The sequence below is a fragment of the Zonotrichia albicollis genome, chromosome 29 (genome assembly GCF_047830755.1).
Source record: "Zonotrichia albicollis isolate bZonAlb1 chromosome 29, bZonAlb1.hap1, whole genome shotgun sequence".
In the NCBI taxonomy this organism is placed as follows: Eukaryota; Metazoa; Chordata; class Aves; order Passeriformes; family Passerellidae; genus Zonotrichia; species Zonotrichia albicollis.
The window spans coordinates 4,335,736-4,359,128 of NC_133847.1; the positions used below are offsets into that span (position 1 = coordinate 4,335,736).

Below are 23,393 nucleotides of genomic sequence, written 5' to 3' on the forward strand. Positions count from 1 at the left end.
CACGCTGGCACTGCCAGCACCCCACTGCGACGTGGGGATTCTTTGGAATATCCCCAGCAGGGATTTATCCTCTGCTGGATGTCCCCAAAGCCACCGCATCTCCTGTCCCCCTGTGCAAGGCCCTGCAGCAGCCGCGGCAATTTGCGCCAGCAATTTGCAAATAAAAACATAAAAACAAACAGCCAGGGGCAGGAAACGGCTGGGTCTGTCCCCGGAGACACCGGGTCACTGCGGGCACCGGCGGGGGAGGCGGGCGAGGCTCCCGCCGGGACTCAGCGCAGCTGCGAGCCCGCCTGCCCTCGGGGGGTGTCTGTGGTTCCCCTCTGCGGTTCCCCCTCTTTGGGGGGTCACGCCGAGCGGCGGGGAGGGACGGGATGGAACAGGATGGGGCGGGATGGGATGAGACGGGACGGGACAGGAGAGCCACACCCCGGCGGGGAGGCAGCTGGGGATGATTGTGGGGTGGCAGCACCTGGATGCGGATCCTGGCTCCTCTCGGGGAGGGCCTGCACTCCTCGGTGCAGATCCTGGCTCCTGGATGTGGATCCTGGCTCCTGGGTGCAGATCCTGGCTGCTGGATGCAGATTTTTGCTCCTGGATGCAGATCCTGGCTCCTCTGGGGCAGGGCCTGCACTCCCAGATGGAGATCCTGGCTCCTGGATGCAGATCCTGGCTCCTCTGGGGTGGCAGCTCCTGGATGCAGATCCTGGCTCCTGCACTCCCCTCCCTCCTGCATCCCCCTGATCCATCCACACACATCCAGGACAAGTCAGGAAGATCAAAACACCAGGGGAGAAGTGGGATGGGGACTGAGGGTTTATTGAGGTTTGGGCAGGGCCTGCACCCCCAGATGCAGATCCTGGCTCCTGGATGCAGATCCTGGCTCCTGGATGCAGATCCTGGCTCCTGGATGTGGATCCTGGCTCCTAGATGCAGATCCTGGCTCCTGGATGCAGATCCTGGCTCCTCTGGGGCAGAGCCTGCACTCCCCTCCCTCCTGCATCCCCCTGCTCCATCCAAACACAGCCCGGACAAGTCAGGGGAACCAAAACACAGTGGGATGGGGACTGAGGGTTTATTGAGGAAGGTAAATGTTGACACAGCAGGAGGATGTACGGGGGGGGTTCTGGTGTAGCCTAGGGGGTACATAACTCCCCAGAAAGGGGATTCTGCCCCGACCTGGAGCCCAGAGCATCAGCTCCCAGCCCCTCCAGAGCTGGAGGATGTGGAAGTTCTGGCCCTTTTCTCCCCTTCCATGAGAGATCTCAGCCCCTGTTCCCCCAGCCCAGCTGCCCCCAAGGTTCCCAGCCACCCTAGGGCTTCAGCCCCCCCTCCTGAGAGCGGAACCCTCGCACAACGTGATGCACCCAGTCAATGTAATTGGAGATCTTGGTGTAGATATCAGGGAACCGACGGTCCCCACACCTCTCCCCGGAGAAGGACACGATGCCATGGACCTTGTCCTTGAGCACCAGGGGTCCCCCGGAGTCTCCCTGCAGAGTGAGGGGTGTGAGGGGGATCTGGGGGTCCCACAGAAGGGTCAGTGAGGGGCAGGGGCCGGGGGGCACTCACAGAGCAGACTCCCTGCAGCCTGGTGCTGCGGCTGGCCGCGCACAGCATGTTGGCCGAGACCTTGCCCCTCCACAGCGTCCGGCACAGGCTCCTCTTGACGATGGTGGTGTTGGTCTCCATCAGCTCCGTGGGCTGCTCCCCGAAGTTGGAGGTGTCCCCCCAGCCCATGACGGTGCAGACAGTGCCGGGTTTCAGGTCGATGTGCGGGCAGGGCAGGCGGATCCGCTTCACGAACTCGTTCAGCGTGGCCGACCCGTTCAGCTGGGGGCAGCGAGGCCGTGGTGGCTTTGCTGCTGGGGCAGAGCCCCCATCCAGCTGCTCCTGCCGCATCTCACCGCTCCTGCTGACCCCCCAGCCCTGCCTGTCCTCCTACAGAGGCTGGTTCCCTCCCTGTCACCCTCTGCACTGGTCCCATTCTGCTGGAGAGACCCGACCCGGCCGTGGTCGGTGTGGCCTCAGTGCCTCCATCACACCCCACGGCGCGGTCCTGCTTCTCCGGAGAAGCACTGACATCTAGTGTCGGCTCGGCCCTCGTGGGGCACCCCAGCTCCTCCCGGTATCCTGGGGCCGTGGGGCACCCAACCTCCATTCCAGAGCCCTGAGACCGTGGAGCACCCAACCCTCTTCCCGGTGTCCTGGGGCCATGGGGCACCCCCTCTCCCTCCCGATGTCCTGGGGCTGTGGACATCCAACCTCCCTCCCGGGGCCATGGACATCCCAGCTCCCTCCTGGTGTGCTGGGGCTGTGGACACACAACCTCCCTCTCAGAGCTCCAGGACCATGGGGCACCCCAGCTCTCTCCCGGTGCTTTGGGGCTGTGGGACACCCAACCTTCACCCCAGAGCCCCGGGGCCGTGGGGCATCCAACCTCTTCCTGGTGCTCCAGGGTTGTGCACACCCAACATTCATCCCAATGCTTCGGGCTGGTGGGACACCCAGCTCCCTCCCAGAGCCCCAGGGCCGTGGGGCCCCCAACCTCCCTCCCAGGGCTGTGGACACCGAACTTTCGTCCCAGTGCCCTGGGGCCCATGGTGCACCCAATCTCTTTCCTGGTGCCCCAGGGCCATGGACACCCAGCTCCTTTCTGGTGCTCTGGGTCCGATATCTGCACCCAACATCCTGCCTGATCCTCACCTCAGCAATTGCAATAAAACCAGGACTAGTGCCAATCCACTTCTGATTCCCAGAAGCACTCCAAGGCTCTCCTCTCACCACCGGCCTCCTTCTATCTACTGTCATAAAACTCCCCCAATCACACTACTCTCCATAACCTCACCCTCACTAAACCCTACGCTCCTAACTATCTTAGCTATCCTCTCAGCAGCCCTAGGAGGATGAATAGGACTCAACCCCAGCTCTCTCCTGGTGCCCTGAGGCCGTGGGGCATCCCATCTCCTCCCAGAGCCCCAGGGCCGTGGGGCACCCAACCTCCTCCTTATGTCCTGGGGCCGTGGGCATCCAGCCTCCCTCCTGGGGCCGTAGGCATCCAATCTCTCTCCTGGTGCTCCAGGGCTGTGGACACCCAACCTCTTCCCAATGCCCCAGGGCCGTGGGGCACCCCATTTCCCTCCTGGGGCCGTGGGGCACCCAACCTCCTCCAGGTGCCCCAGGGTCATGGACATCCAACCTCCCTCCTGGGGCTGTGGACACCCCAGCTCCCTCCCGGTTTCCCGGGGCCATGGGGCACCCATCTCCCTCTCGCCCCCCGTGCCCGGCGGTGCAGACTCACCCGGAGCAGGCGGATGTCGTTGTCCGCGGCACCGGGGGTGTACAGCGGGTGGGCGATGGACTCGAGCACGCTGAAGATCTGCTGGGACCCCTCGGGCTCCTGCAGCCGCTGGGCTCCCAGCACCACCCGCACCAAGGGGCTGCGCCTGTGGCCAAGGCGGGGCTCAGAGGGTGCTGGTAGCCCCTGGGGATGGGGAAATGGCCAGGGGGACTCAAAGGGGGCAGATTGAGTGGCTGGAAGGGGGCACAGCATGCCAAGGCTCACCTGGGAATGAAGCAGTGGGCGGCTGTCATCACCCAGCGGGGCCACACCAGGAAGCCCCCGCAGACGTGCTCGCCGTCCAGCTGGATGGAGGCCATGAAGGGCCGGGAATGGGGGGCTGCAGCCTTGCCCCCGATGATCTGACTGCCCTGGGTGCCTGGTGGGTGTAGGGGGCGGTTGGAGGCCAGGGTTGGTATCTCCCACCCTGGGGATGTGCCCAGTGGGTGCAGGGGGCGGTTGGAGGCCGGGGTTGGTGTTTCCCACCCTGGGGATGTGCCCTGACACCCCAATTCTCTCATTACCTGCCGGAGCCAGAGCTGGGAGGATGATGAGGATGAAGAGCCCAGCTGTGACCATGGTGGCACGGAGAGGGGACACTGCCACCACCGCTGGGGCTGCTGGGGCTGGGGGGGCTTAAATCCCCTCAGGGGCTGAGCTTTGGGATGGGGGCGGGTGTTTCCCTCCCGCTTCCTCCTGCGGGTGCTGCTGCTTTGTGCAATTCAGGGCTCCCGTGCAGCTTCCCCCGGAGTGGGAGATGAGGAGCAGAGCAGCTCCTCAGCCCTGGCTCCCTTTTTTCCTGCCATGAATCTCCTCTCCGCAGGGAGGTGGCAGCAGCGGGGCCCCAAGACACCTCTCAGACTCCACAGTGTCCCCAGGAGTGCTGTGGGTGGCACAGGGACTGTGCTGTGCCCCCATCCAATGCCTCTTTCAGCCCCTCCAAAACCCCAATAACTGTGGGATGATGCTGTGGGCAGAGGGGCAGTTTCCTCCCTCTATTCTGTATCAACCTGGAAGGCAAAAAGGGGTGCAGGGATGGGGGGCAGGGTGTGTGGGGGGATGTGTTGACCCTCACAGCAGAACCTGGCTTGCTCTGGGGCCCAGAGCAGAGCTCTGTCCCGGCAGAGCTGGGCAGATTTCCCAACGCAGGGCGGCCCAGGGCTTCCTGCGGCAGTTGGGCCGTTGGGTTGGGAAATAGGGGAGGGGAAAGGGGGAGCAAAGAGTTCCTGGAGTGGGGCAGGACGGGGTGGCTGCACTCACAGGAGAGTGGGTTACCCCTGACAGGGGCTGTGCTCATGGACGGGCTCTGAATGCAGCCCCTCCAACTCTCCCCAGGACCCACTACGGGACCCCCAAAATCTCCGGCTGAGGGATGGGGGGCCGGGACGCATCTGGGACCCCCAGGAGCAAATAACCCGAGCCTGGCGCGGCCGATGGGCGGCGGCAGTGGCGGGGCGCGCCCGGCAGACGGAGCTGTGCGGGAGGGAGGGAGGCGGGAGCACCGGCGCGGTCCCGACATCCCTGCGCATCCCGCAGCCCCGCCGGGGATGCCGCCGCCCGCCGGGCCCTGAGCGCCGGCACGCCGGCGGCCGCCGGCCCCGCTCCGCCGCTCGCCGAGCCCACCGGAGCCGCCACGGGACCATGGAGTGAGTACCGGAGCCGAGCCGGGGTCCCGGTACCGGGCCGCGGCTCCCCCGGGCCCCGCCGGCTCAGACCGCAGTACCGGGAGGGGGGGAGCGGGAAGCGGGGGACGGGGGGGCTCGGGACCCCCGCACGGGGCTGCGGGAAGCTCTGCCCGGTCCTACCGGGGGCTCCGACACCCCCGATGCCGCGGCTGGGGAGTCCCAACGTGGGGTCTCATATCCCCCCGCTCCCGGGCACTCAGCACCCCAAAACCGGAGGCTCGCACCCCCCCGATTCTGGGGATTCATCACTCCGGTAATGGAGGTTTGAATCCCCCTATGCTGAGGTTTGGGATCCCCAAAACCGGAGGTGGGGCTCGCATCCCCCCCATTCCTGCGTTGTGACCCCAAAACTGGGGGCTCACATCCCTCCAGCTCCCGGAGCTCAGGCCCCAAATACGGGGAGCTCCCATCCCCTCGGTTTTGGGGCTCGGTACCCCCATCCCGGGGCCTCCTTGTCCCCGGCGCCGCTCAGCAGGTGCGGCCCCTCCCCGGTCCCGGTCCCGGTTTGGGGGGCAGCAGCAGCAGCGAGGCCCCGGGATTGGGGTGCGGGGGTGCCGAGGGTGCTCGGGGTACCGGGGCTGGCAGCGGCGCAGGAATCGGGGCGAGGGGGTGGACAGGGCGTTTATTTTTGTGTTTTGAACCTGTTGTTGCTGCTGCGTGTGGTGGGGTGAGTGGGTGGGGAGAGCTGCGGACCCCTCCCTGCGCTGCGCCCCCAAACCCTGCCCTGGGGAAGCAGCTGTGGCCGGGGGGATCCTGGTGGAGCGGATGGACAGACGGACACTGTGGGAGCCCGGCCTCATCCTTTGTGTGCTGCGCTGGGGCCCTGACCGGAGCCGGGAGGGTGGGGGAAGGACGGAGCAGGCAGAGGCCACTAGGGGCTGGTGGCCACCGCCTGTCCTGCTGGTTTTACCCCTTTGGGGACACCAGGAGGGTGCTCGAGGGGCTGGAAGGCAGCGCTGGCCCTGTCTCAGCCAGGCCTGGTGGCTCTGGTGCCCAGCATGGTGAATACCCACTGGGGTTGGCACTGGGGGTTCCTCCAGGCAGTTTTGGGGTGCTCCTCACCCTGGTGGGCACCTCACCCTGGTGGGCACCTCGCCATTGGCGCCGGGCAGTGACACAAGGGGGGCTCAACAGGTCCCTCTCACAGCACATGGTAGCCATGGGGGCAATGGGGAGGGGTGGGCTGGGCTCAGGGTGGGCTCTGGGGCCGGAATGAGCTGGGGGTGTTGTGGGAATTGTGGGGCTGGGGAGGCACAGAGGGCTCCCTGTGCTGCTGGGCCAGGCTTGGGGCAGCTCCAGGGCGCCACAGTCCCTGCAGGAAGGAGCCTCTTTGGGGAGGAAAAGGTGTGTGTGATTTGCCAAAAGGCAGCAGCCAGGGGAAGGGCAGAGCCCAGGGGTGTGCCGTGCCCTGGGGAGGGGGTGAGGAGCTGTTGGGGATGGTGCTGGACAGGCTGGGGGCTCCTGGGCTCCACATTCACCCTGCTCTGCACCAACTCTCCCTCCCAAACAACCACAGAGGGGTGCAAAGGGTTTCTCCTTCCAGCACCTGCCAACGTCTCTTTTATTTGGAGTGAAAATCCATGAGTGACCCCAGGTGGGGGGCACAGCCATGAAGAAAAACAATAGAGCCCCTGCAGGCACTGAGCTGCAGAGCCTGGCTGAGGGGCTGGAGGATGAGGAGGGTCCCAGGGCAGCTGGGGACATGGCAAGGTGCTGGCCTGGCTCTGTGGGCACTGCCGGGGTGGGCACTGCTGGGGTGGGCACTGCTGGGGTGGGCACCGTGCCCTGGCTCCTGCTCTGCCTTGGCACAGCAGGAGGGTCCTGGCTGCCACCACCCACTGGTGCCCAGGGAGCTTTGGCAGAAAGTTTCCAACTCTGGAAAAGGCCCTGCTGGTCCCTCTGGAGCTGCTCCTGTGCCCTCTGCTCCTGCTGCTGTCAGGGCTCGGGAGCAGCTGCAGATTCTGCGCTCACATCTGGCTGCTCTGCTGGTTTGTTTTGCTGCTCTCCCCTTGGCTTTGAGGGTCTCCTTGGAGTGAGGGCTCTCCTGGTCCTGCCTGCCCTGGTTGGAAGGTGGCAGTTGCAGGGGAAAGAGGAAGATTTCTGTTTGGGAAATAACTGAGATTTCTGCCATGAGTCCTTTGGGAAGGGACTCAAGTCCTGGCTCTCTGCTGGCATCCAGGGAGAAATAAAACCCAGGCCAGACCCTGCTGCCTCCAGAAGGGATCAGCTCTGTCCTGTCCGTGTGTCCAGCTGGGGCAGCACTGTCACCATTCCCAGCTGGAGCAGGGGAGGCCACAAACCCCAAAACAGCACCCCAAAACAGCATCCCACACAAACACCCCACAATAGCAGGGCAGCACCTTGCCATGTCCCCAAAACAGCACCCCAAAACAGCATCCCACACAAACACCCCACAGCAACACCCCACCACAGCACCCAGCCCTGCCTGGGGCTGGCAGATCATGGATTTCAGAGCTCAAAGGGCCTCTCAGCTGGACCTGCCTTGCTGGGAGGAGCTGGGAGGAACTGGAGCAGGTTTCCTGGGAAGCCGCTGCTGTTGGTGTTGCTGCTTCCTGGCTGGAAACAGCCCCTTTCCCCAGGGGGATGGGAGTTCATGGGGCTGCAGCTGGGCTGGGAGCTGAGATGGGAGCTGAGCTGGGAGCTGAGATGGGCTTCAAGCAGTGGAGATGCCCCAGGAAAGCTGAGGAGGTGCACAGCCCAGATTCCTGCATCTCCTCAGTGCATCCCGAGACAAGCAGCCCCCAGGCCCCAGACAGGAGCCACTGTCAGGGACAAGGATGAGCCTGGAGCAGGGAAAGGAGCCGGGTGGATCCTGCCCCAGACAGGTTTTTCCTTGGGTTGGGCCCAGATCTTGGGCTTGGCACTGAGCACTGAGCTCCCTGTGAGCCCCCAGGGTGTCATCCCCATGTCCCTGCTCCTTGTCTGGGTGTCAGGGCTCTGGATCCACCTTCCTGCTGCCTCCTCGGAGCATCATCTGTGCCTGTGCTCATGGCATTGCTGCCCCTGGCACACAGCAACACAGGGATGGCTGTGACAGGGGACAGGTGCCACATCCTGGCCAGTGCCAGCACTGTCACTGCCCCTGGGGGTGGGGAGCAGCCGGCTCCACTCTCATTCATGAATCCTGGGGGGAGTTTCCTTGCTCCTCTAACTGGAAAGGAGCTGGAAACCCAAGTGTTTGGAGGGCACTTGAACCATTGTTTGAAAGATCTGTAATTTTCCAATCAAACTCCCTTCCCCGAGCCTCCGTTCATCAAATATTCATGGGATCCATTTTCTCCTGGCACTCCCAGCCCACGTCTCAGCCCGGAGAATCAATCAGGCAGCTCGGCTTTGCTCTAATGCATCTGCGTTATTTTTTTTTTTTGGGAGCCTGGGGCTGCCATCTCCTCCCCCCTCTGTCCCTGTCCCTGTCCCTTCCCCGAGCAGGGGGATGGCTGAGGCTGCGCAGGCAGATGTGAGGAGTGTGATGGGCATTGGGGTGATGCAGAAACTGTGGGGCAGGCAGGGAGGATGCCATGGATGGATGCAGCAGGACCTGAGCATGGTCCCCACCCTGTGCTGGCCACGCTCATTTCTGCCCATCCCTGCCCATTTCTGCCCATCCCTGCCCCATCCCGCTGTCGATGATGCATTTGCCTTCACGGTCGATGCATGGCAGCCCCAGGGCGGCTGCAGCCCCCTCCCCTTCCCCTCCTTTCCCCTCCCTCTCCTGCCATCGGGGGCGTTCGATCCCGGCCCCGCTGTTCGTGGCTTTGTGACAGAGCTTTGCATCCTCGTCACTCCGTGCTCCTGGCATGGAAATGGAGCTGGAAATCAGCGCTGATGCCTCGATTGGTGTCTTTGCCACACAGCCCGGGCCTGCTCCATGCAGGGAGATCTGCTGGGCTCCCCCAGCTCGGGTGGGGAGGGAGGGCAGGGCAGGGGAGCAGCTCCAAGCGGCTCTTCACACATTTGGATGAGCTAATGGGAAAAAACCGGAGGAAGGCAAATAAACATTATTGTTTCATGTCAGGCGGGGAGGAGACAAAAGGTCACGGGCTTCCCTTGTGATGGTGGGAAACGGCAGCATCAGCAGGGCTGGAAAGAGCTGGAGAGCCCGGGGAGAGCCCAGGGAGAGCACGGGGAGAGCACGGGTGTGTGTGTGCTCACACGTGTGTGTAAGCCCAGCTTTGGGCCTGGGGATTGTTCCTGGGTGCTCCCAGGGTGTCATCCCCCGTGTCTCTGCTCCTTCTCCCTGCTCTTTGTTAGGGTGTCATTCCCCATGTCCCTGCTCCTTGTCTGGCCTGGTGGCTCCTGGGATCACCTTCCCACCTTTGCTGGCACCCAGGATGGATCAGGAGCACCAGAACCCCTAAGGAAGCTCCAGGGATGCCTGGACCACCCTGTGGTCCCTCTGCCACCACGAGCAGGAGATCCCAGGGAGAGTGCAGGAGAGCATGGGTGTGTGTATGCTCACACATGTGTGGGTCCAGTCTCAAGCCTGGGGATTGCTCCTGTGAGTTCCCAGGCCATCATCCCCCATGTCCCTGCTCCTCTTCCCTGCTCCTTGTCTGGGCTGGAGGCTCCTGAGGAGCTCAGTGGCTCCTGGGATCACCTTCCAACCTTTGCTGGCACCCAGGATGGATCAGGAGCACCAGAACCTCTAAAGTGTCCCAATGATGCCACAGCTCTGACTGGCACTGTGTCAGGGTGCCAGGCCTAGGGAGGGCACCCCAACCCCTGTGCTCCCTCTGCCACCACGAGCATCCCCCCACATCCCCCTGAGCATCCCCCCACATCCCCCTGGCGCTCTCCCGTTGCCATGGCGCCGTTGCCATGGCACCGTTGCCAGGGAACTGTCGCCAGGGAACCGCCTCCATCAGTCACAAGGGCCCCAGAGACAGGGCAGGGCAGGCTGGATGGGGGTTTTGGGGGGCCTGGGACCCCCTCACTCCACCTAAGTGCCTTGTCCCAGCAAGCAGAGACTGGGGGGGCTTGGGGGGTCCCTGCGCAGCCCCCCAGGATGGATCAGAGCCCCCCGAGCAGGGTCTGAGCAGGCTCTGAGAGATTGTCCCAGCCTGTTTTGTGTCTCTCCCTGGGCCAGGAAGATTTCCTGGCGTCTGACCTGGGAATGTGGAGTCTGCAGCAAATAATGGAAAATAAAAAAAAAAAGAGGATGGAGGAGAGAGGAAAAAGCAGAACAGAATGTTTCAGGAATGCTGTAAAAGTTTGGATCTGTGGAATAGTGCAAGATCCAGGAGAGAAACAGGGCTGGGAGTGTGGGGGTGCCAAGGGCCGGGCTGAGGGGACCCAGAGCAGGAGGAAGACCATGATGATGGTGGTGTGGGGTGGTGAGGGGACACAGGGGACACCCCAGGGGACACAGGGATGTGAGAGCAGTGCCGGTAGAGCAGTCCCAGCGTCGCTGCAAACAGCACAAAAATAACACCACAAAAGCAACACCTTCCCCAGGGTTTGTTTTCCTGGCCTGGATTTTGTGCATCACAGGGATCCCCGGCGTGTGGGGTGAGGGGAGGACGGCTCCTCTGAGCAGCTCCCAGCTCGTTGCTGCCTTCGAGGAGGGAGCAGAGGCTTCTCTGAGCCTGCAAGCCTGTTTGAGTGGTGGGGCAGCCTGTGAGGAGCCCCTGTGAGGGCACACACACGGCTGGCACAGCCCATGGTGCCATTTGTGGGGCTCAGCCCCCCATCTTTGTCAAACTCCCTCTCTGGGAGCACTGAGCCTGCTTCTCCATCCCTTGCTCTAGGAAGGGAGCAGAGCTGATCCATCGCTGGCAATACCTCGGTGCCTCCCACCCTAATTAGTGCCACAGCTCAGCGCTTCATTAGCACAGCCTGGCCGGCAGCCAGCAGCTCCTGTGGGGCATCCTGGTCCCACCGGGCACTGCCCCGCACCTGGAGCCCCGGGGCTGGGCTGGGCTGGGTCAGCACACCCTGGGGACAAGGAGGGCGGGGATGGGGACAGGCACAGGGGGCTGCGGGGATGGGGACGGGGGGCTGTGGGGTGGGGAATGATCCCTGATTATCCCTGGGAGAGCCGTGCCAGGCCAGAGAGGAGCTGGCAGCAGAGGGATCCTGGCATGGCCGGGCTGCTGAGGTGCCCACGGGGGCACAGGGAGCAGAGGCCGCTGTTTTGTGTGTCCATGTGTCTGTCTGTGCACATGAGTATGTCTGTCTGTGCACATGTGTGTGTCAGTCTGTGCACATGAGTGTATCTGTCTGCCTGTGCACATGTGCCTGTGTACACAGCCCGGAAAGGTCACAGCCGGGGAAAGGTGTGAGCAGCCAAGAAAGGGCTTGGAAATTGGAATGGAAAGCTTGAGCCAGATTGGAACACGGGGCAGCCAGCAGGGCCCTGCTCCAACCCCTCACAGCCCCAGCATCATCCTGCTCCAGCATCATCCTGCTCCTGCCCCTCACAGCTCCATCATTCTGCTCCTGCACCTCAGAGCTCCAGCATCATCCTGCTCCAGCATCATCCTGCTCCTGCCCCTCACAGATTCATCATCCTGCTCCAGCCCCTCACAGCTCCATCATTCTGCTCCTGCACCTCAGAGCTCCAGCATCATCCTGCTCCAGCATCATCCTGCTCCTGCCCCTCACAGATTCATCATCCTGCTCCAGCCCCTCACAGCCCCAGCTCCTCACAGCCTCAGCATCATCCTGCTCCAGCATCATCCTGCTCCAGGATCATCCTGCTCCAGGATCATCCTGCTCCAGCATCATCCTGCTCCAGGATCATCCTGCCCAGCCCCTCTCAGCTCCATCAGTGCCCTGCTCCAGCCCCTCCACGCTCACAGTTTCCATCTGCACCACGGCAGGAGTGGATCTGCACGAGCTGAGTGCTCCAGGGGCTGGGCAAGGCAGGATTTGGGCAGGACAGGGGTAAGAGGTGCCTGGAGGATCCGAGCAGTGAGGGATGCTTGGTGCCAGGGCAGCGAGGAGGAAGCAGATGGTCAAAGGGAAGGGCTCAGCCTTGGTCAGTGTCCCACAGTGGCAGTGTCACAGCTGTCCCAGTGACCTCCACTGCTGTCCCCGCTCACAGCTGCTCTCTGCTCTCTCCGCAGGGTCGTGGAGGCCAGCACCCTTCAGCAGGAGAGGCTGCAGGCCATCGCGGTGAGTCCCTCCCTGGCCCCAGGGCATCACCAGCATCACACAGGGCAGACAGGGCAGGAGGAGGTGCAGGAGAGCTGGGCAGGCGCTCAGCCACACATCGGGCTCAGAAAGGCCCCTGGGGGCTCTTCTTGGGGTGTCACTGCTTGAAACGGGGACAGAGCGAGCAACAGGCAGCTGGGAGGTTTAATTAATGAAGCAGCTCCTTAACGAGCCCCAAGTGAGGGAAATGAGTGATGGTTCCTTCCCCAGGAAGGGCTGAGGATGCTGCTCTCCAGCCATGCCCGGCATGAGCACTATATTATATCTATTATATTATAATATTATTATAAATAACTCTATTATAAAAATATACATTATAAATATATATTAAATTTATAAAAAACTAATGGTAAAGAACCATATTATATATTATATTAATAATATTATTATAAATAATTATATTATATAAATATACATTATAAATATATATAAAATTTATAAATAAGTCATTGTAAAGAACTATATTATATATTACATTAATAATATTATTATAAATGTCTCTATTATATAAATATATATTATGAAGAGATATTATATAGAAAAATTACAAATAACTAATTATAACTATATTATGTATTATATTAATAATATTATAAATATATCTATTATATAAATATATTATAAATATACATAATATATAAAAATTACAAATAACTAACTATAAACAACTATATTATATATCATATTAATAATATTATACATAACTCTATTATATAAATATATTATAAATATATAAAAATTACAAATAACCAATTACAAACAACTATATTGTATATTATATTAACAATATTATTATAAATAACTTTATTATAGAAATATATATTATAAATATATATTATATATATAAATTACACATAACTAATTATAAATAACTATATTATATCTTATATTAATAATAATATTATTATTAACTAAATATAAATAATTCTATTATATATATGTGTTATAAATACACATAAAAATTACAAATAACTAATTATGAATAACTATATAATATATATTATATTATATTAATTAGGGAGCAGTTGGGGCCCTGCTGAGTGACCCCTCCCAGCTCAGAGCAGGGCAGGGGAGCTGCTCGAACCCACCCAGCGCAGCCCCAGTGCCCGGCCCCGCCGGCAGCCGGCCGATCTGTGCCACACAAAGGGCAAATTGTTCTGGAGCAGAGCAGAAAGCGCCGGCTCTGACTCTGCTGAAATGATCTGGAGCAGCCCCAGGACGGGTGGCAGCGAGGGGGGGACGAGGCAGAGCCCGCGGGGCCGCCGAGGGGACGGTGACATTTGGAGATGACATTTTGAGAAATCCTCCACACCCTCAATGCCTCGGTTTGTCCCAGAGAGAGCAGGGATTCGGTACCAGCCTTGCTGTGGGGTGTTCCCAATTCTGGTGTGAAAAATGCCCATTCACTTGGTTTTTAAAATTTTAAAAGTTTATTAGTAATGAAATTGTTATAAAAATAATAATAGAATTTAATAATAATAGGAAAATAATAGTAGGAAAATAATAATAATAATAGTAATAATAGTAATAATAGTAATAATAGTAATAATAATAATAATAATAATAATAATAATAATAATAATATGATAGTAATAATTATAAGTAATTATAATAATTATAATAATTATATAATAATAGATACCAATATATATTATAATGATTATATTAAATATACATAATATATAGTATATAATATATAATATATAATATATAATATATAATATATAATATAGTATATAGTATATAGTATATAGTATATAGTATATAGTATATATTATCATTAAATATATTATATTTTAATATATATAATATAATACTTAGTAATAATTATTAGTTTTGACAGTTTGAATTAGGACAATATGAGACAATAAAGACAAAGAGTTATGGACAGTCTGGGTACCTTCTTCTAGGCAGCATAAGCCCAAAAAAGGACACAGTTAACAAAGGATTGACCCTTAAAAACATTAGCCCATTGCATATTCATACACCTCATACATGATGCATAAATTCCATTCAAACACAGGATTGTCTGGTCAGTGTCAGCTTCTTCCTCTGAATCGTGACTGAGCGAGATGGGAAGAAGTTTGTTCCTTCTGATAAGAGAGCAATAAATTCTCTTTCTCTGAGGTGTCCTGTGGCTGCTACCTCGCTGCAATTCCTCTCTTTAAAATAAGTGTCTTACACAGCATCATTTCTATTTTAACATTTTTTATAACCCAAAACTATATTTACCTCACTACTTAAGAGTATTAGCACCACTCTCTAGCACTACACATTCAATATTCATTTTTATATTTGTGAAAAGCCAATCACAAAATTTGCATTTTTCACACTGGAAACCCCAATCCTGGGGGTCCCCGCACCGACCCCTCTGTCCCTGCAGGAGAAGCGGAAGCGTCAGACGGAGATCGAGAACAAAAGGCGGCAGCTGGAGGATGACAGGAGGCAGCTGCAGCATCTCAAGGTGAGAATCCCCCCTGGAGCCCCCTGGGATCCTCCCCAGCTGGGGAGGGCAGAATTGTGACCCCCCTTTTGTGCCCCCCAGTCCAAGGCTCTGCGGGAGAGATGGCTCCTGGAGGGAGCCCCGGCTTCTGCCTCCGAGGAGGAAGAGGCCATGAAGAAACAGATGCAGGAGGACGAGGTGAAGACCAAGGAGCTGGAGGAAACCATCCAGAGGTAACAGGGGATGGATGTTGGGGTGCAGGTAGAGGGCACAAGAGTCCCTCCAGAGACCCTCTGGGCACCCCTGGGCATCCCTGGGCACCCCTGGACATCCCTGGGCACTCCTGGGCATCTATGGGCACCCCTGGGCATCCCTGGGCACCCCTGGGCATCCCTGGGCATCCTTCCAGCATCCCTGGGCATCCCTGGATATCCCTGGGCACCCCTGGGCATCCCTGGGTATCCTTCCAGCATCCCTGGGCAGGTGGGTGCTGAGATTCAGGTGCTGGGAACAACGCAGGGCACGCTGAGCTTGGAGCTGCTGTGTGACCGTGGTCACAGGGGTCTCAGTTTGAGGGAGGAGATGAGGATCTGACTCCACGTTTCAGAGGGCTTGATTTACTATTTTATGAGATATATTATATTAAAACTATATGCCCATGGTGGGATCTCTGCCATCCATTTGGTGCTGACCCCATTGGCTTTTGTGTCGGGGTCTCTAGCTGGTCACAGTGACCCCGAGAAAAGTTCAAAAATCTCTTTTCCCAGCCCAGTGCTTGAAGAAGGAGTCGGAGCTCTTAATTTCTCGGTCTCAAGGTTGTTTATTGTATCTTATCTATAAAATTCTTTCTCCTGTCCTGCCGAGATCCACTCAGCAAGACAGTCCAGGCACTCTGCCTGCCCCCAGGGCAGTCTTTATACTAAAAACTACGTGTACAATATTTACAATTACTTCCCAATACCTATCACCTATGTTAGACAGTGAGCTTCTACTCTAAACCAATCTGTAAGTGCCACCATCACAGCAGAAGATGGAGGCCAAGAAGAAGAAGAAGGAGAAAGGCTGGACACACCCAGTTCCCTCCATCTTGCCCCCCTGAATCCCATTCCAAAAACCCCAAAATCTACTTTTCCACCTTGTCATAACTTCACTATTATTTTATTTAAACTGTTGTGGCTTGCAGATCTTCATATAAGGTTGGTGATAATCAAACCCACAGGTGTTTTGGGCTCTGTGCCAGGGTCTCTGAGCCCCCTGGCAGGGTCTTGGCCATGCTGGACAGCCAGAGGGATGTTCTGGGTTCCCACAGTTTTCCCCTGCAAAGTGACAGCCATGCCAGAGTCTCTGTGTCCCTGCTCCTTGTGGGGACAATCTGGGTGTCCCCTCTCCCCTGCCCTGTGTTGCTGCACTCCATTTCCCTGTCCCACCCTGCCCTCAGCCCTGGCTCTCCCTGCAGGCTGGAGAAGGAGCTGGAGATGCTGGAGAACAGCAGCTCAGTGGCCTCGACCAAGGAGAACCTGGCAGAGGCAGCAGCCAAGGAGGAGAAGAAGGCTGAGGCTGTCCCCAACACGCAGAAGGTGGGCAGGGCTGCTGGCCATGGGGTCGGGGTGCCCATCCCTGGGGGGTTTGGGGGGCTGTGGGTGGTGGGTGTGCACGCAGAGGGTCTGTGGCAGTTCCTGCAAGCTCCTTTAACCTCTCCTTTCTGTTTTTTGCAGAGTCCCCTGGGCACAGTTAAGGGTAGGTGAATCCTGATCTCTCGGCTGTGTTTCAGCACCAGCTGTGCCCTCCTGGTGCCCTGAGGGCAGGATGGGTGGGCAGAGCCGGACCAGAGCCCTGTGCCCGTGTGCCCTGGGTGGGGGAGCCCTCCCAGGTGCCATCCATGGGGCACACGCTGGGGCACAGCCGGTCTCAGGCAGCATCTCCTCTCCATCTCCAGCTGACAAGAGGCTCTCCAGCAGCCCCATGAAGGCAGTGGAAGGCAGTGAGATGATGAAGGCGGGTAGGTGCCCGCTGAGCTCCCTGCAGGCTGCTCCCCCTGCCCTCTGTGCCACCCTCAGCTTGCTCGATGCCTTCCCAAGCGCAGGGCACTGAACATCCCTCCTTGGTTCTGCTTTCATCCCAACCCACGGCTGGTTCGTGGCTCTGGGCCCTGCCCTGAGCCCTGCTCATGTTTCTGCTGCAGTTCCATCCTCCCTGCTCTGTTTGCAGCTTCTCTGGGCAGGCTGAGGCAGCAGTGCCAGGCACAGGGAGCTGGGGGGCACACGGGGCTGGGGGGGCTTGGGGCAGAGCTCAGACTGGCACCAGAATGGGGCAGAGCCCATTTGGGGTCCTTGGATGAGGCTGAGGGGACCCCGCTGCTGGCCAGGAGTGGAATGGAAGGAGAGATGCCAAGAGTCACCCATCCCATGGGGGCAGAGGGGCTGTGCCAGCACCAGCACCCTCATGGGGGTTGCAGCTCCCTGGGCATGACCCTGGCCCCCAGCCAGGCCCAATGGCAGGATTTCTCACTGCCTGGACAGACGGACACGGCCCCAGAAGCACAGCAGCCATGCAGGTAAGGGGATGCCAGCAGCACCAGGATGGACACGGGTACCAGGATGTGCCAGGGGTGTCACACCTGCCTCTGCCATTGACTGCTCCTTGCTGCTGCCTTGCTAACACTGCTGGGCCCTGCTGGGCACCTCAGAGCCCTGCTGGGCACTGCTGAGTGCTCCTGAACCCTGCTGGGCACCAATGAGTCCTGCTGGGCACCGCTGGGCAGCACTGAGCCTTGCTGAGCATCACTGAGCCCTGCTGGGCACTGCTGAGCCCTGCTGGGTGCTACTGACCCTTGCTGGGCATCGCTGGGCACCACTGAGCCCTGTTGGGCACCATTGAGCCTTTCTGAGCCCTGCCGGGCACCACTGAGCCCTGCTGAGCATCACTGAACCCTGCTGAGCCCTGCTGGACCCTGCTAACATCACTGAGCCCTGCTGGGCACTGCTGAGCACCTCTGAGCACCATTGGGCATCTCTGATCCCTGCTGATCACCACAGCGCTCCTGCCATGCTCTGTCCTGCCACCACCCTCAGAGCAGGGCACAGGCAGGGCCAGGGCACCGTAACCCGCGTTGTCCCCTCTGTGTCCCAGCCATGTACTCGGTGGAGATCACCGTGGAGAAGGACAGAGTGACTGGGGAGACCAAGGTCCTGTCCAGCACCACCATGCTGCCCCAGAACCACTGCGTGCAGGGCGTCAAGGTGTACGAGGACGAGCTGAAAGGTACGGGCCAGGGGACAGGGAGAGGCCACCCAAATGTCCCAGCAGGGTGAGGAAGGGCAGGGGATGCTCCTGAGGGCAATCCCTCACCAACCCCACCACGGTGGATCACAGGATTGTCATGGCAGCACAGTGTGGATGGTCCTGGTGGTTTGCACATTGTTGCCCTGCGCTGCTGGAGAGCAGAGAAGAGGATCTGTGCTGTCCAACGCTGTCCCATGGGCAGGGAACGTGCACTGGCACCATGCTGGCCTGTTCCACAGGCTGGCAGCAGGGACAGTGGCTGATGGAGATGGCACAAGTGGAGCACCACGGCTGGTCCCTGTCTGCAGCTCCTGCTGCTTTTGGGAACATCTGGGAACCTCTCCAGAGGACCATCATGGTGGCAAGGACCCAAATGACCATCGTGGTGTCAAGGACCAGCCAAATCCAAATGACCATCATGGTGGCAAGGACCATCCCACCCAAGGAACCATTGTGGTGACAAGGACAAGCCAAACCCAAATGACCATCATGGTGGCAAGGACCAGCCCATCCAAGGAACCATTGTGGTGACAGGGACCAGCCAAACCCAAATGGCCACTGTGGTGACAAGGACAAACCAAACCCAATGATCATCATGCTGACAGTGGCTGATGGAGATGGCACAAGTGCAGCACCAAGGCTGGTCCCTGTCTGCAGCTCCTGCTGCTTTTGGCAACATCTGGGAACCTGCTCCAAATGACCATCATGGTGGCAAGGACACAAATGACCATCGTGGTGTCCAGAACCAGCCAAATCCAAATGACCATCATGGTGGCAAGGACCATCCCACCCAAGGAACCATTGTGGTGACAGGGACCAGCCAAACCCAAATGACCATCTTGGTGACAAGGACAAACCAAACCCAAAGCACCATCGTGGTGGCAAGGACCAGACGTGGAAGTGGAGCATCCTACTGGGAACTGTGGTGGAACAAACCCCTCTTCAAGGAAAACACAGTGCTCCCATTCAGCCCCTCTGTGTGGCCATGGCCGTGCCAGGCTGGTCACTGTCTCTCACCCACTGACCATCACATCATGGCCCAGGGCAAGTGGAGAGCACAAGGAGCCCTTGGCTGCTCTGGCCATGGCATCTCTGCCCCAGTGCCACGAGCAGTGGGGTAGGAGAGCCCCATGTGGTGGGGACACAGTGGGGCAGCAGCTGCCCAGCGTCTCTGGGGGCTCAGAGGTGGCAGTGGTGACCTGGCAGAGTGTCACACCAGCCCTGGCTGCCAGCAGACACCGTCCTGCCGTGGCAGCTTGGCCTGGCAAACAGCCCTGGCTCCTGCAGGGCTGGCTGAGCCTGAGGCTCTGGGAACAGCTCCTTCCACTGGGCTTTTATTTATTTCAGTCTCCCTGGCTGCTGCCAGGTGATGAGAGAGGGTCTGGCAGCAGCTCTGGGATGTTGTGGAGTCCCAGCCTCAGTGGCAGCACCTTTGGAGATGGGGAGGTCACTCTGTGACTGCAGAGGGGAAGATTGGGATGCTCTGGGAGTCCCAGCCTCAGTGGCAGCACCTTTGGAGATGAGAAGGGGTCACACAGGAGCTGGGGCTGACAGCAGGAACTTTGCCAACTCATTTGGTGCCCCCATCCTGAGCTTCTCTCACCTTTGGAGAGGGGAAGGGGTCACTCAGTGACCACAGAGAGGAGTGTTGGGATGCTGTGGGAGTCCCAGCAGGACCTTTGGAGAGGGGAAAGGGTCACTCTGTGACCAGAGAGGGGACGGTTGGGATGCTGTGGGACTTCCAGCCTCAATGGCAGCACCTTTGGAGAGGGAAAGGAGTCACTCAGTGACCACAGAGGGGACGGTTGGGATGCTGTGAGAGCCTCAGCCTCAGTGGCAGCACTTTTGGAGATGGGGAGGTCACTCTGTGACCACAGAGGGGAGGGTTGGGATGCTCTGGGAGCCCCAGCCTCAGTGGCAGCACCTTTGGAGAGGGGAAGGGCTCACACAGCTCACCTGGTGCCCCACCCCGAGCCCCTCTGACCGTCCCTCTCCTGTCCCCGCAGTGGTGCACGCGGTGAGCGCCGAGGACGGGGCCCTGCAGAACGGGGCTCACCCCCTGAGCTCCTCCGAGGTGGACGAGCTCCTGCACAAGGCGGACGAGGCCGAAGGGTGCCAGACCCCGGCCAAGGGCGGCGCGGGCAGCCAGAAGGCGACACCGCGACGGGAGATCACGGGGCTGCAGGCCAAGGTGGCACCGGGCGAGGGGACAGAGGGCGGCCAGGAGCAGCAGCAGCCCGTCACCATGATCTTCATGGGCTACCAGAACGTGGAGGATGAGAACGAGACCAAGAAGGTGCTGGGGCTGGAGGGCACCATCAAGGCCGAGCTGGTGGTGATCGAGGATGCCGAGGGCAAGGCGGAGCCGGCTCTCAAGGACCACACGCCGCCCAACGGCACCGCCCTGGAGCCGGCGCAGCCCCTGGGCGAGGAGGGCTCGGCGGGGCACGGTGCCAACGCCACAGATGCCAAGGAGGCCGAGCAGGAGACAGACGTGAAGAAGCAGCGCTGCAAGTGCTGCACGGTGATGTGAGCCCCGCGCCGAGCCCCCTGTTCCCCCATCCCACCGGACACCGGCCCCTCTCTCTGCACAACCGGGGACGTCCAGCGCGGTGCCAACAGCGGGGATGCCCGCCCCGCGTGCCCGGTGCCAGCCCCGTGCCGCCCCCACCAGCGCTGCCTGTGGTGTTTATTAGTGCCCCCCTCGCCCCACGGTGCGCCCGCCCCGTGCCCAGCACAGCCCCGCTGTCACCGACACCGTCCCGGAGCCGCCGGGGGATGGAGCCGCCGGGCAGGGGATCGGAGGACGTCGCTGTGTCCGTGGATGAGTCCCCGGGAGCTGCCAGCCCGCGGTGGGCATGGGAGCCAGCCCCGTGCCAGCCCCGTGCCAGCCCAGTGCCAGCCCCGTGCCAGCCTCTCCCTCTGTGCCTCCATCATCCAGCAGGGCGAGGTTTGGCTCTGCTGGCCGCTGGCTGCCCCTGGACATCTCTGCTCCATCTCCTCATCCCTGTGCTCTCCAAGCCCTCCAGGGCAGGGCGTGCCCAGGGCATCGAGGGCAGCGTCCATCCCTGCCTGGCACTGGGCTGTGCTGATGGCCAGAGCCACCTGGGGCACCTGCAGGGCCTGCTCTGCTCCTCCTGGGCTCAGCTTGGAGCCCTCACTGTGCCAGCTGAGGGCACAGTGTGCCCATGCCCCCCTGGGGCAATGCCAGTGAGGGAAGGGCATTGAGGGCAGCATCCATCCCTCGCTGGTACTCGGTCACAGCCACCTGGGGCTCCTGCAGGCTCAGCCCAGCCTGTCCCCATCTCCTCCTGGGCTCAGCTCCACATCTTGGAGCCCTCACTGTGCCAGCTGAGGGGGCTGAACTGTGCCCGTGTCGCCATAGGGCAGTGCCAGTGAGGGAAGGGCATGGAGGGCATCATCCATCCCTCGCTGGCACTGGGCTGTGCTGATGGCCTGGGGCTCCTGCAGGGTCAGTCCAGGCCTGCCCTGCTCCTCCTGGCACGTCCTGGAGCCCTCACTGTGCCAGCTGAGGGGGCTGAATTGTACCCGTGTCCCCCTGGGGCAGTGCCAGCGAGTGAGGGGCAGCTTGAGGGGCTCAGCCCTGTGGGGCAGGAATGGGCTGGGGGTCCTGTGGTTCCTCGTGGCAGCAGCAGTGTGGCCCAGCATTCTGTTCCCTTCTTGTCTCTGCCACGTTCTGGGCTCCTGGGCTGCAGCTTTGGGGGTCCCCAGGGTGGGGGGCAGCCCAGCTCACCCCAAATTCGGGCACTGGGAGCTGCCAGGGGTGTGGTGTCCCACAGAGGGGCAGCCTGACCCTGCACCCCAGCCCTTCAGTGGGGATTCCACCACCAGCACCAGCGTTTCCTCCCCACTGAGACCAGCTGGGGCAGGCAGGGGGAGCCCCCCATGGTCCCCAGTGCCCACATCAGCTGCCCATGAGCTCCCCAGGAGCTTTGGGCAGGGTGAGGGATCCTTTTCCAAGAGTGAGAGGGTTCCTTCTGCCATGGGGGTCCCCCAAAATGTGTGTGGGGCAGAATCCAAGCTGCCCAGCCCACCAGGACCCTGCTGGTCCAGCAGCCAAGGATGGGGCTCAGCTCCCCCAAGGATGGGCCTTTCCTTCCCCCACACTCCCCCTGTGTGAGCAGTGCCACCCCCTGTCCCCATGCCACCCCTGGTGCCCTCCAGGTGCCACCCAGGCTGCAGATTTGTCCCCATTGGAGTCACTGTGCTGAGCCCCAACCTGGCACCCACAGCCCCTGGGAGAGGCAGGGCTGGGGTAGGGGGGTTTGGGGGGCACTGCCAGGGCAAGGGGGGCATTGGGAGGGCACTGCCAGGGCAAGGGGAGCCTCTCCTGCCCCTCCATCCCTGCTGGGCACCGCTGCAGCCCCATTGCTGCAGAGCAGGGCACGGCCTGGGCGCCCCCACAGCGCTGGGGGCAATGTCACCTCCTGCCACCCCACATCAGGGGCCAACACCACCCACCCCATCCATCCCACCCTGTGGGCCCTGCAATCCCCCTTAGCCCCAAACTGGGGCTCCCTCCCCTCCCTGGCACCCCCTGCCCCTCATTTGGCTCCGACCCCCAGCCCAGCCCGGCCCTGGGGGTGCTGGGGGGCAGGATGAGACCCCCGCGATGGGGTGGGGTGTGACAGGAGCGGGTGCTGGGCCTGGCATCGTCCCCACCCCGCCCCACATCCCCCCTGTCCCCTCCCAGCTCTGCTGAAGTGCACTTCCCGTGCCCCTGAGCTTTTCACTTGTGCCGAAGCCGTTTGAATTTCCCCTTCCCCTTTCCCTTTCCCATCCCATCCTCCCCACACCCCGTTGTTTGTAAAACACCCAAAAACGAGCAAATAAAACCGTGTGAACAACCAGCCTGGAGGCACCGTGGGTGGCTGGGGGTGCTGGGAGGGTGAGGGTGGGCGGTTTGGGGTGGGTTCTGCCGTTCCATCGTTGTGTGGGCAGAAAATGGGGGAAGAGAGAGGGGTCTGGGGCACCCAGGAGGAAAGGGATGAGGGAGGACGCTGGCCAGGTAAAGGGGGCATGGATGCCCAGGTGAAGGGGATGTGGCTGCCCAGGTAAAGGGGGTGATGCCCCCAGGTGCCATCACCACATGGCCACGGGTTTCTGTCCATCCCCAGGTCCTGCTTCTACCCAGGGCTGGGATCCCAGGGCTCTCTCCTGGGGCAGAGAGGGGTCTGGGGCACTCAGGATAATGGGAGGAAAGGGATGATGCTGCCCAGGTAACGGGGACATAGATGCCCAGTTTTCAGGGTACCCCCAGGTGCCATTACCATGTGCCCAAGGGTCTCTGTCCACCCCCAGGTCCCGTTTCTGCCCAGGGCAGGGATTCCAGGGCTCTCTCTGGGGCAGTGGGGCCTCACCCCTCGCTGGTGCCAGCCCAGGTGCCAGCACACGCCCTGAGGCGGGCGTGGAGCGCTCCTGGCTCCTTGGCATCGCCTGTGGACTT

The 23,393-nt window shown here is 59.6% G+C and overlaps 2 protein-coding genes across 4 annotated transcripts; one reads left to right on the forward strand and one right to left on the reverse strand.

Moving 5' to 3' along the window:
• Positions 1-952: 952 nt before the first annotated feature.
• Positions 953-4,831, reverse strand: PRSS57 (serine protease 57). Its single transcript, XM_074529052.1, has 5 exons — positions 3,865-4,831; positions 3,566-3,719; positions 3,302-3,446; positions 1,573-1,833; positions 953-1,493 (listed from the first exon to the last, which is right to left on the reverse strand). The coding sequence occupies exons 1-5, from the start codon at positions 3,917-3,919 to the stop codon at positions 1,314-1,316; spliced, it is 795 nt and encodes a 264-aa protein (XP_074385153.1). The 5' UTR covers positions 3,920-4,831; the 3' UTR covers positions 953-1,313.
• PALM (paralemmin) lies at positions 4,624-22,797 on the forward strand. 3 transcript variants are annotated; one of them, XM_074529048.1, is made up of 9 exons: positions 4,624-4,986; positions 12,114-12,162; positions 14,585-14,665; positions 14,747-14,877; positions 16,101-16,221; positions 16,360-16,381; positions 16,581-16,643; positions 17,774-17,905; positions 19,933-22,797. In XM_074529048.1, the coding sequence occupies exons 1-9, from the start codon at positions 4,982-4,984 to the stop codon at positions 20,457-20,459; spliced, it is 1,131 nt and encodes a 376-aa protein (XP_074385149.1). In that variant the 5' UTR covers positions 4,624-4,981; the 3' UTR covers positions 20,460-22,797. The 3 variants fall into 3 exon arrangements, with proteins under 3 accessions (XP_074385149.1, XP_074385147.1, XP_074385148.1); XM_074529046.1 differs by lacking the exon at positions 17,774-17,905 and having other exon boundaries at positions 4,803-4,986; XM_074529047.1 differs by lacking the exons at positions 16,581-16,643; positions 17,774-17,905 and having other exon boundaries at positions 4,805-4,986.
• Positions 22,798-23,393: the final 596 nt, after the last annotated feature.